The sequence below is a fragment of the Salmo trutta genome, unplaced genomic scaffold (genome assembly GCF_901001165.1).
Source record: "Salmo trutta unplaced genomic scaffold, fSalTru1.1, whole genome shotgun sequence".
Classification (NCBI taxonomy): domain Eukaryota; kingdom Metazoa; phylum Chordata; class Actinopteri; order Salmoniformes; family Salmonidae; genus Salmo; species Salmo trutta.
This window is the reverse complement of record NW_021822699.1, coordinates 10,087-22,445: the sequence shown is the minus strand read 5'-3', so window position 1 is coordinate 22,445 and position 12,359 is coordinate 10,087. Positions and strand designations below refer to the sequence as shown.

At 42.1% G+C, this 12,359-nt stretch overlaps 1 protein-coding gene across 1 annotated transcript in view; it reads right to left on the bottom strand.

Annotated features, from left to right (window-relative positions):
* The window catches only part of LOC115183751 (uveal autoantigen with coiled-coil domains and ankyrin repeats protein-like), a gene marked incomplete at its 5' end in the record, with an annotated part of 30,393 nt that extends 18,267 nt beyond the window's left edge, over positions 1 to 12,126 (bottom strand). The window contains 3 exon segments of the mRNA XM_029744846.1: positions 4,583 to 4,640; positions 7,291 to 7,355; positions 12,038 to 12,126. Of these exon segments, the coding sequence (XP_029600706.1) occupies positions 4,583 to 4,640; positions 7,291 to 7,355; positions 12,038 to 12,126 (212 nt within the window).
* Between the last annotated feature and the right edge of the window lie 233 nt (positions 12,127 to 12,359).

Below are 12,359 nucleotides of genomic sequence, written 5' to 3'. Positions count from 1 at the left end.
GACACAACCTATACTGTCAAATTCCACAGTTCATTTCATGTTCCTATCAACCCATCAGGAACCTATCATGTTCCTATCATGTTCCTATCTTTCCATCATGTTCCTATCTTTCCATCATGTTCCTATCTTTCCATCATGTTCCTATCTTTCCATCATGTTCCTATCTTTCCATCATGTTCCTATCTTTCCATCATGTTCCTATCAACCCATCATGTTCCTATCAACCCATCATGATCCTATCATGTTCCTATCTTTCCATCATGTTCCTATCTTTCCATCATGTTCCTATCATGTTCCTATCTTTCCATCATGTTCCTATCTTTCCATCATGTTCCTATCTTTCCATCATGTTCCTATCAATCTATCATGTTCCTATCAGTCTATCATGTTCCTATCAATCTATCATGCTCCTATCAATCTATCATGTTCCTATCATGTTCCTATCAACCCATCATGTTCCTATCAACCCATCATGTTCCTATCTTTCCATCATGTTCCTATCAATCTATCATGTTCCTATCAATCTATCATGTTCCTATCAATCTATCATGCTCCTATCAATCTATCATGTTCCTATCATGTTCCTATCAACCCATCATGTTCCTATCAACCCATCATGTTCCTATCTTTCCATCATGTTCCTATCAATCTATCATGTTCCTATCAACCTATCATATTCCTATCATGTTCCTATCAACCCATCATGATCCTATCAACCCATCATGTTCCTATCAACCCATCATGTTCCTATCTTTCCATCATGTTCCTATCAATCTATCATGTTCCTATCAACCTATCATATTCCTATCATGTTCCTATCAACCCATCATGATCCTATCAACCCATCATGATCCTATCAACCCATCATGTTCCTATCAACCCATCATGTTCTTATCAACCCATCATGATCCTATCAATCTATCATGTTCCTATCAACCCATCATGTTCCTATCAACCCATCATGTTCCTATCAACCCATCATGTTCCTATCATGTTCCTATCAACCAATCATGTTCCTATCAACCCATCATGATCTTATCAACCCATCATGTTCCTATCAACCCATCATGATCCTATCAACCCATCATGATCCTATCAACCCATCATGTTCCTATCAACCCATCATGTTCCTATCAACCCATCATGTTCCTATCAACCCATCATGTTCCTATCAACCCATCATGTTCCTATCAACCCATCATGTTCCTATCAACCCATCATGATCCTATCAACCCATCATGATCCTATCAACCCATCATGATCCTATCAACCCATCATGATCCTATCAACCCATCATGATCCTATCAACCCATCATGATCCTATCAACCCATCATGATCCTATCAACCCATCATGATCCTATCATGTTCCTATCAACCCATCATGATCCTATCAACCCATCATGATCCTATCAACCCATCAGGATCCTATCAACCCATCAGGATCCTATCAACCCATCATGATCCTATCAACCCATCATGTTCCTATCAACCCATCATGATCCTATCAACCCATCATGATCCTATCAACACACCTGTTCCTATAATGTTCCTATCAACCCATCATGATCCTATCAACCCATCATGATCCTATCAACCCATCATGATCCTATCATGTTCCTATCAATCTATCATGTTCCTATCAACCCATCATGATCCTATCAACCCATCATGTTCCTATCATGTTCCTATCAATCTATCATGATCCTATCAACCCATCATGATTCTATCAACCCATCAGGATCCTATCAACCCATCAGGATCCTATCAACCCATCAGGATCCTATCAACCCATCATGTTCCTATCAACCCATCATGATCCTATCAACCCATCATGATCCTATCAACCCATCATGATCCTATCAACCCATCATTATCCTATCAACCCATCATTATCCTATCAACCCATCATGATCCTATCAGGTTCCTATCAATCTATCATGTTCCTATCAACCCATCATGTTCCTATCAACCCATCATGTTCCTATCAACCCATCATGATCCTATCAACCCATCATGTTCCTATCATGTTCCTATCAATCTATCATGTTCCTATCAATCTATCATGATCCTATCAACCCATCATGATCCCATCATGATCCTATCAACCCATCATGATCCTATCAACCCATCATGATCCTATCAACCCATCATGATCCTATCAACCCATCATGATCCTATCAACCCATCATGATCCTATCAACCCATCATGATCCTATCAACCCATCATGTTCCTATCAACCCATCATGATCCTATCAACCCATCATGATCCTATCAACCCATCATGTTCCTATCAACCCATCATGTTCCTATCAACCCATCATGATCCTATCAACCCATCATGATCCTATCAACCCATCATGTTCCTATAATGTTCCTATCAACCCATCATGATCTTATCAACCCATCATGTTCCTATCAACCCATCATGTTCCTATCAACCCATCATGTTCTTATCAACCCACCTGTTCCTATAATGTTCCTATCAACCCATCATGTTCCTATCAACCCATCATGTTCCTATCAACCCATCATGATCCTATCAACCCATCAGGATCCTATCAACCCATCAGGATCCTATCAACCCATCAGGATCCTATCAACCCATCATGATCCTATCAACCCATCAGGATCCTATCAACCCATCAGGATCCTATCAACCCATCATGATCCTATCAACCCATCATGATCCTATCATGTTCCTATCAAGCTATCATGTTCCTATCAACCCATCATGTTCCTATCAACCCATCATGTTCCTATCAACCCATCATGTTCCTATCAACCCATCATGTTCCTATCAACCCATCATGCTCCTATCAACCCATCATGATCCTATCAACCCATGATCCTATCAACCCATCATGTTCCTATCAATCTATCATGATCCTATCAACCCATCATGATCCTATCAACCCATCATGATCCTATCAACCCATCATGATCCTATCAACCCATCATGATCCTATCAACCCATCATGATCCTATCATGTTCCTATCAACCCATCATGTTCCCATCAATCTATCATGTTCCTATCTTGTTCCTATCATGTTCCTATCAACCCATCAGGAACCTATCATGTTCCTATCTTGTTCCTATCATTCTATCATGTTCCTATCTTTCCATCAAGTTCCTATCTTTCCATCATGTTCCTATCATGTTCCTATCTTTCCATCATGTTCCTATCTTTCCATCATGTTCCTATCAATCTATCATGTTCCTATCAATCTATCATGTTCCTATCAATCTATCATGTTCCTATCAATCTATCATGTTCCTATCAATCTATCATGTTCCTATCTTTGCATCATGTTCCTATCAATCTATCATGTTCCTATCAATCTATCATGTTCCTATCTTTCCATCATGTTCCTATCTTTCCATCATGTTCCTATCAATCTATCATGTTCCTATCTTTCCATCATGTTCCTATCATGTTCCTATCTTTCCATCATGTTCCTATCTTTCCATCATGTTCCTATCTTTCCATCATGTTCCTATCAATCTATCATGTTCCTATCAATCTATCATGTTCCTATCTTTCCATCATGTTCCTATCATGTTCCTATCTTTCCATCATGTTCCTATCAATCTATCATGTTCCTATCTTTCCATCATGTTCCTATCATGTTCCTATCTTTCCATCATGTTCCTATCAATCTATCATGTTCCTATCTTTCCATCATGTTCCTATCATGTTCCTATCTTTCCATCATGTTCCTATCTTTCCATCATGTTCCTATCTTTCCATCATGTTCCTATCAATCTATCATGTTCCTATCTTTCCATCATGTTCCTATCAATCTATCATGTTCCTATCTTTCCATCATGTTCCTATCATGTTCCTATCTTTCCATCATGTTCCTATCTTTCCATCATGTTCCTATCATGTTCCTATCTTTCCATCATGTTCCTATCATGTTCCTATCTTTCCATCATGTTCCTATCTTTCCATATCAATCTATCATGTTCCTATCAATCTATCATGTTCCTATCAATCTATCATGTTCCTATCAATCTATCATGCTCCTATCAATCTATCATGTTCCTATCTTTCCATCATGTTCCTATCAATCTATCATGTTCCTATCTTTCCATCATGTTCCTATCTTTCCATCATGTTCCTATCTTTCCATCATGTTCCTATCAATCTATCATGTTCCTATCAATCTATCATGTTCCTATCTTTCCATCATGTTCCTATCAATCTATCATGTTCCTATCAATCTATCATGTTCCTATCAATCTATCATGTTCCTATCAATCTATCATGTTCCTATCAATCTATCATGTTCCTATCTTTGCATCATGTTCCTATCAATCTATCATGTTCCTATCAATCTATCAGGAACCTGTCATGATAGTATGTGAAGTGAATGTCATAAAGTGTAATACTGCATTGGGTCATCAATCGTCTATTGAAAGCACATCTCTGTACCGACTCTGGTGTGTACGTCGGTCTGCCAGTGTTCATTAGGATCTCTTGGGTAGCTCATTACACCAAATTAGAGAAAGCAGAGAAGTAAAAAGCATCTACTGTAATGACAGAGGGGAGAGGAGAAGGATCCAAACTGCTTCTCACCAGCGTCGTGTAGAGCTGTCCTCCCCTGCAAGTCCACATTCCCCACAGGACAGTTGTGCTGCAAAACCACACAAATAATCTTAAATGTCATACGTCTCTTAAAAACCAATGAGCCAAACACCCTGACAAAACTCCTCTTACATTTCTGCTTGCATCGCTCAAAAGAACACTGTGGGAGCAATCACTTAGGTCTATTTTTATACAACGGGATGGCAACATTCAGGGGAGAAATGTTTTGGTGTAGCTTTGTTATATAACGAGACGAAAGCATCGAGTCCTTTCACAATTTGTCACTCGTTTCAATCCCGTTTGAGTCCCGACGTTGAGGATGGCATCAAAGTGACAGAATCTTCCTGGTGTCTGCATCTCCAATTGGATAAGTCTCTGCAGCAGGGCCACGTAAGGCTATCAACGTAGTGTTCACTGTGATATCATCTCACACAGACAGAGACAGTCAGTCAAACAGACAGAGACAGTCAGTCAGACAGACAGAGACAGTCAGCCAGACAGAGGCTGACAATAATGCTGTAGCATTGACAGCCAAGAGAGCTGTTAAAGGCTCAATGCCAACAGCAGGCCTTTAAGGTCTCCTAACTCAGGCCTTCTCAGGGCCCACTAGAAAACCCCTGCTCTCTCTAGCAACAAGGTCCCAAAACGAGTAGCCAGGTCAGATAACAGCTAAGGGAGGGGTGGGGGGGATTGGAATTCTATACCTCTAGTGGGGGTCGGGGGGCAAGTAGGATTTTCCCCTCGGCCCAGGAGTTGGGTTTCTATGTCGAGCGCGATGACGGCATGGTTTGAGAGAGGGCAGCCTTGTCAACACGACCAACACCCCCGCTGGTAAGCTGCCATTCCTTTCAGGGGGGGCGGCACTTAATGTGGCCGGTGGCTTGTTTGATCACAGGGCCTTATTGTAAACACATAAATTAATTGCAACTCAACAGGCTGCTACTGTTGCCCTATCAGAGGCGACTGTTGCCCTATCAGGGGCGATGCCAAACAAAAACAGCGTTCTCAAACAACCATACAGCCTACAATGGCACAATTTAGTCACTGTAAACAGATCAAATATATTTCAAACATGTTTCAATATCACTGCAGCTGCTGTCTGGCGAGTAAAGCCAACAAAATGTTATTCCTCAAATAACTGGGAGAGAAGTAATGGTAATGCTCCTTGAACATTATGGACCGGTTTCCAAGACATGTACACCACATTACATTTACATTTAAGTCATTTAGCAGACGCTCTTATCCAGAGCGACTTACAAATTGGTGCATTCACCTTATGATATCCAGTGGAACAAAGGTATGTGGACACCTGCTCATCAAACATCTCATTCCAAAATCATGGGCATTAATATGGCGTTTTGCTGCTATAATAGCCTCCACTCTTCTGGGAAGGCTTTCCACTAGATGTTGGAACATTGCTGTGGGCATTGGTTCCATTCAGCCACAAGAGCATTAGTGAGGTCGAGCACAGATTTTTGGCGATTAGGCCTGGCTCGCAGTCAGCGTTCTAATTCATCCCCAAGGTGTTCTATGGGGTTGAGGTCAGGGCTCTGTGCAGGCCAGTCAAGTTATTCCACACCGATCGACTAAACATTTCTGTATGGACCTTGCTTGTACACAGGCATTGTCATGATGAAACTTCCCAAACGGTTGTCACAAAGTTGGAAGCACAGAATTATCTAGAATGTCATTGTATGCTGTAGCGGTACGATTTCCCTTCACTGGAACTAATGGGTCTAGCCTAAACCATGAAAAACAGCCCCAGACCATTATTCCTCCTCCACCAAACTTTACAGTTGACACTGTGCATTCAGGCAGGTAGCGTTCTCTTGGCATTCGCCAAACCTAGATTCGTCTGTTGGACTGGCAGATGGTGAAGCGTGATTCATCACTCCAGAGAGAACACGTTTCCACTGCTCCAGAGTCCAATGGCGGTGAGCTATACACCACTCCAGCTGACGCTTGGCATTGCGCATGGTGATCTTAGGCTTGTGTGCGGCTGCTCGGCCATGGAAACCCATTTCATGAAGTTCCCGAAAAACAGTTATTGTGCTGACATTGCTTCCAGAGGCAGCTTGGAACTTGGTAGGGAGTGTTGCAACCCGAGGACAGGTGATTTTTAGGGGCTGTGTGCTTCAGCACTCGACAATCCTTCTGTGAGCTTGTGTGGCCTACCACTTAGCAGCTGAGCCGTTGTTGCTCTTAGATGTTTCCACTTCACAATAACAGCACTTACAGTTGACCAGGGCAGCTCAAGCAGACCAGAAATATGACAAACTAACTTGTTGGAAAGGTGGCATCCTACGACGGTACCACGATGAAATTCACTGAGCTCTTCAAATACGGGAAATTCTATTGCCAATGTTTGTCTATGGAGATTGCATTGTCTATGCACTCTATTTTATACACCTGTCAGCTACGGGTGTGGCCAAAATAGCTGAATCCACTCATTTGAAAGGGTGTCCACATACTTTTGGTCATGTAGCGTATCTTAATGAATATTAACTTCCAATGGGGAATGTCCATTGTGTATGTTTTTTAGTCCAGGACTAGATTTAATCTGAAAGCACCCTGACACCTGGCAACTAAGCCTCAAAAGTACATGTTGCAGCACATTTCCTTCAGAGATCCGTTTCATAATGCACAGATCACACAGGTAAGTTAATGCGAATGGAGGCCATTGTTTTAAGTGACTGTACCTGCAATAGCTTCTGCACACAAAGCGACTGGCCATTTCTGGAAGCTAGATGAAGGGCGTTTTTACCTGCAAGAAAAAAACTCAAGAGATCAGCAATACACAAAATCAATATCTTCTGAACTGAACAAAAACTGAACAAACTGAACAAAAATATAAACGCAACATGTAAAGTGTTGGTCCCATGTTTCATGAGCTGAAAGAAAACATCCCAGAAATGTTCCACATGCACAAAAAGCTTATTTCTCTCAAATTTGTTGCACAAATTTGGTTACATCCCTCTTAGTGAGCATTTCTCCTTTGCCAAGATAATCCATCTACCTGACAGGTGTGGCATATCAAGAAGCTGATTAAACAGCATGATCATTACACATGTGGCATATCAAGAAGCTGATTAAACAGCATGGTCATTACACATGTGGCATATCAAGAAGCTGATTAAACAGCATGGTCATTACACATGTGGCATATCAAGAAGCTGATTAAACAGCATGGTCATTACACATGTGGCATATCAAGAAGCTGATTAAACAGCATGGTCATTACACAGGTGCACCTTGTGCTGGGGACAATAAAAGGCCACTAACATGTGCAGTTTTGTAACAACGCCACAGACGTCTCAAGTTTTGAGGGCATGTGCAATTAACAGGCTGACTGAAGGAATGTCCACCAGAGCTGTTGCCAGATAATTGAATGTTCATTTCTCTACCATAAGCTGTTCCAACGTTTTAGATCATTTGGCAGTACGTCCAACCGGCCTCACAACCTCAGACCACGTGTATGGCGTTGTGGGGGCCAGCAGTTTGCTGATGTCAGCATTGGGAACAGAGTGCCCCATGGTGGCAGTGGGGTTATGGTATGGGCAGGCATAAACTACAGACAACGAACACAATTGCATTTTATCAATGGCAATTTGAATGGACAAAAATACAGTGATGAGCCCATTTTTTGTAAGGTATCTGTCACTAACAGATGCATATCTGTATTCCCAGTCATGTGAAATCCATAGAGTTGGGCCTAAGTTATATATTTCAATTGACTGATTTCCTCATATGAACTGTAACTCAGTAAAATCAATGAAATTGTTGCATGTTGCTTTTATATTTTTGTTCAGTATATTTGTGTTCTGGAAGAGGCTGCCTTAATCAACATCCCTTAGAAAGATTTCACCAAAGATGGGCTTTGTGGACATGATCATGCTATTGATTAATGCTCTCCTATGGACTGTTCTGTACCGCACCATGCATAGGTGCTTGCAATGCCAGGGTTATGGGGGACCAGTACAGAAATGTATTCACTCACTACTGTAAGTCTCTCTGGATAAGAGAGTCTGCTAAATGACTAACATGTAAGTCTCTCTGGATAAGAGAGTCTGCTAAATGACTAACATGTAAGTCTCTCTGGATAAGAGTCTGCTAAATGACTAACATGTAAGTCTCTGGATAAGAGAGTCTGCTAAATGACTAACATGTAAATGTCTCTGGATAAGAGAGTCTGATAAATGACTAACATGTAAGTCTCTCTGGATAAGAGTGTCTGCTAAATGACTAACATGTAAGTGTCTCTGGATAAGAGAGTCTGCTAAATGACTAACATGTAAATGTCTCATGTTAAGAGTGTCTGCTAAATGACTAACATGTAAGTCTCTCTGGATAAGAGTGTCTGCTAAATGACTAACATGTAAGTCTCTCTGGATAAGAGTGTCTGCTAAATGACTAACATGTAAGTCTCTCTGGATAAGAGCATCTGCTAAATGACTAACATGTAAGTCTCTCTGGATAAGAGAGTCTGCTAAATGACTAACATGTAAGTCTCTCTGGATAAGAGAGTCTGCTAAATGACTAACATGTAAGTCTCTCTGGATAAGAGTCTGCTAAATGACTAACATGTAAGTCTCTCTGGATAAGAGTGTCTGCTAAATGACTAACATGTAAGTCTCTCTGGATAAGAGAGTCTGCTAAATGACTAACATGTAAATGTCTCTGGATAAGAGAGTCTGCTAAATGACTAACATGTAAGTCTCTCTGGATAAGAGAGTCTGCTAAATGACTAACATGTAAGTCTCTCTGGATAAGAGTGTCTGCTAAATGACTAACATGTAAGTCTCTCTGGATAAGAGTGTCTGCTAAATGACTAACATGTAAGTCTCTCTGGATAAGAGTGTCTGCTAAATGACTAACATGTAAGTCTCTCTGGATAAGAGTGTCTGCTAAATGTTTTATTTATTTTTATTTTATTTCACCTTTATTTAACCAGGTAGGCAAGTTGAGAACAAGTTCTCATTTACAATTGCGACCTGGCCAAGATAAAGCAAAGCAGTTCGACAACATACAACAACACAGAGTTACACATGGAGTAAACAACATACAGTCAATAATACAGTAGAAAAAAAAAATAAGACTATATACAATGTGAGCAAATGATGTGAGATAAGGGAGGTAAGAGCAAAAAAAAATGCCATGGTGGCAAAATAAATAAAGTATGGCAAGAAAAACAATGGAATGGTAGATTTGTAGTTTGAAGAAAGTTCAAAGTTCAAATATAAATAATATGGTGCAAAGGAGCAAAATAAATAAAATAAATAAATACAGTAGGGGAAGAGGTAGCAGTTTGGGCTAAATTATAGATGGGCTATGTACAGGTGCAGTGATCTGTGAGCTGCTCTGACAGCTGGTGCTTAAAGCTAGTGAGGGAGATAAGTGTTTCCAGTTTCAGAGATTTTTGTAGTTCGTTCCAGTCGTTGGCAGCAGAGAACTGGAAGGAGAGACGACCAAAGGAGGAGTTGGCTTTAGGGGTGACCAGAGAGATATACCTGCTGGAGCGCGTGCTACAGGTGGGTGCTGCTATGGTGACCAGTGAGCGGAGATAAGGGGGGACTTTACCTAGCAGGGTCTTGTAGATGACCTGGAGCCAATGTGTTTGGCGACGATTATGAAGTGAAGGCCAGCCAACGAGAGCATACAGATCGCAGTGGTGGGTTGTATATGGGGCTTTGGTGACAAAACGGATGGCACTGTGATAGACTGCATCCAGCTTGTTGAGTAGGGTATTGGAGGCTATTTTGTAAATGACATCGCCGAAGTCGAGGATTGGTAGGATGGTCAGTTTTACGAGGGTATGTTTGGCAGCATGAGTGAAGGATGCTTTGTTGCGAAATAGGAAGCCAATTCTAGATTTCACTTTGGATTGGAGATGATTGATGTGAGTCTGGAAGGAGAGTTTACAGTCTAACCAGACACCTAGGTATTTGTAGTTGTCCACAAATTCTAAGTTAGAACCGTCCAGAGAAGTTATGCTGGATGGGCGGGCAGGTGCAGGCAGCGATCGGTTGAAGAGCATGCATTTAGTTTTACTTGTGTTTAGGAGCAGTTGGAGGCCACGGAAGGAGAGTTGAATGGCATTGAAGCTCGTCTGGAGGGTTGTTAACACAGTGTCCAAAGAAGGGCCAGAAGTATACAGAATGGTGTCGTCTGCGTAGAGGTGGATCAGAGATTCACCAGCAGCAAGAGCGACATCATTTATGTATACAGAGAAAAGAGTTGGCCCAAGAATTGAACCCTGTGGTACCACCATAGAGACTGCCAGAGGTCCAGACAGTAGGCCCTCCGATTTGACACACTGAACTCTGTCAGAGAAGTAGTTGGTGAACCAGGCGACGCAATAGTTTGAGAAACCAAGGCTACTAAGTCTGCCGATGAGGATGTGGTGATTAACAGAGTCAAAAGCTTTGGCCAGGTCAATGAATACGGCAGCACAGTATTGTTTCTTATCGATGGCGGTTACGATGTCGTTTAGGACCTTGAGCGTGGCTGAGGTGCACCCATGACCAGCTCTGAAACCAGATTGCATAGCGGAGAGGGTGCGGTGGGATTCGAAATAGTCGGTAATCTGTTTGTTGACTTGGCTTTCGAAGACCTTAGAAAGGCAGGGTAGGATGGATATAGGTCTGTAGCAATTTGGGTCAAGAGTGTCACCTCCTTTGAAGAGGGGGATGACAGCAGCTGCTTTCCAATCTATGGGAATCTCAGACGACACGAAAGAGAGGTTGAACAGGCTAGTAATAGGGGTTGCAATAATTTCGGCAGATAATTTTAGAAAGAAAGGGTCCAGATTGTCAAGCCCAGCTGATTTGTAGGGGTCCAGATTTTGCAGCTCTTTCAGAACATCAGCTGAATGGATTTGGGAGAAGGAGAAATGGGGGAGGTTTGGGCGAGTAGCTGTGGGGGGTGCAGTGCTGTTGAATGCAGTAGGGGTAGTTAGGTGGAAAGCATGGCCAGCCGTAGAAAAATGCTTATTGAAATTCTCAATTATAGTGGGCTTATCGGTGGTGACAGAGTTTCCTATCCTCAGTGCAGTGGGCAGTTGGGAGGAGGTGTTCTTATTCTCCATGGACTTTACAATGTCCCAGAACTTTTTAGAGTTGGAGTTGCACGAAGCAAATTTTGGTTTGAAAAAGCTAGCCTTGGCGTTTCTAACTGCCTGTGTGTATTGGTTTCTAACTTCCCTAAAAAGTTGCATATCGCGGGGGCAGTTCGATGCTAATGCAGAACGCCACAGGATATTTTTGTGTTGGTTAAGGGCAGTCAGGTCTGGGGAGAACCAAGGGCTATATCTGTTCCTGGTTCTAAATTTCTTGAAAGGGGCATGCTTATTTAAGATGGAGAGGAAGGCAAGTCTCTCTGGATAAGAGTGTCTGCTTAATGACTAACATGTAAATGTATAACCATGAACTTCATCAGTCTTTCTCTCACCGGTGGCATCGGTGGCTGTGAGGTCAACGCTGTGGCCCAGGATGAGATTGAGACAGTCCAGGTGGCCCCTGGTTGCGGAGAGGTGGAACCTGCGGTGAGAGATGGAGAGAGCGTGAGAAGGGAGGGAAAGCGCAGTAGGTCAGAGTACGAGCAGGTTTGGAGAGGCTTGGAGAAGGGTGAAGTGAAAGAGTGAAATATGGAGCCAGAGAAAAGAACTCTGTAAATTGATGCTGGCTAACCCTATCGGCTAGATCAGCATTCTGGGGGCAGAAACTTAGACCCGTAACAACCCTGAGGCAGCAGGACTACAAGCTCTAGAACA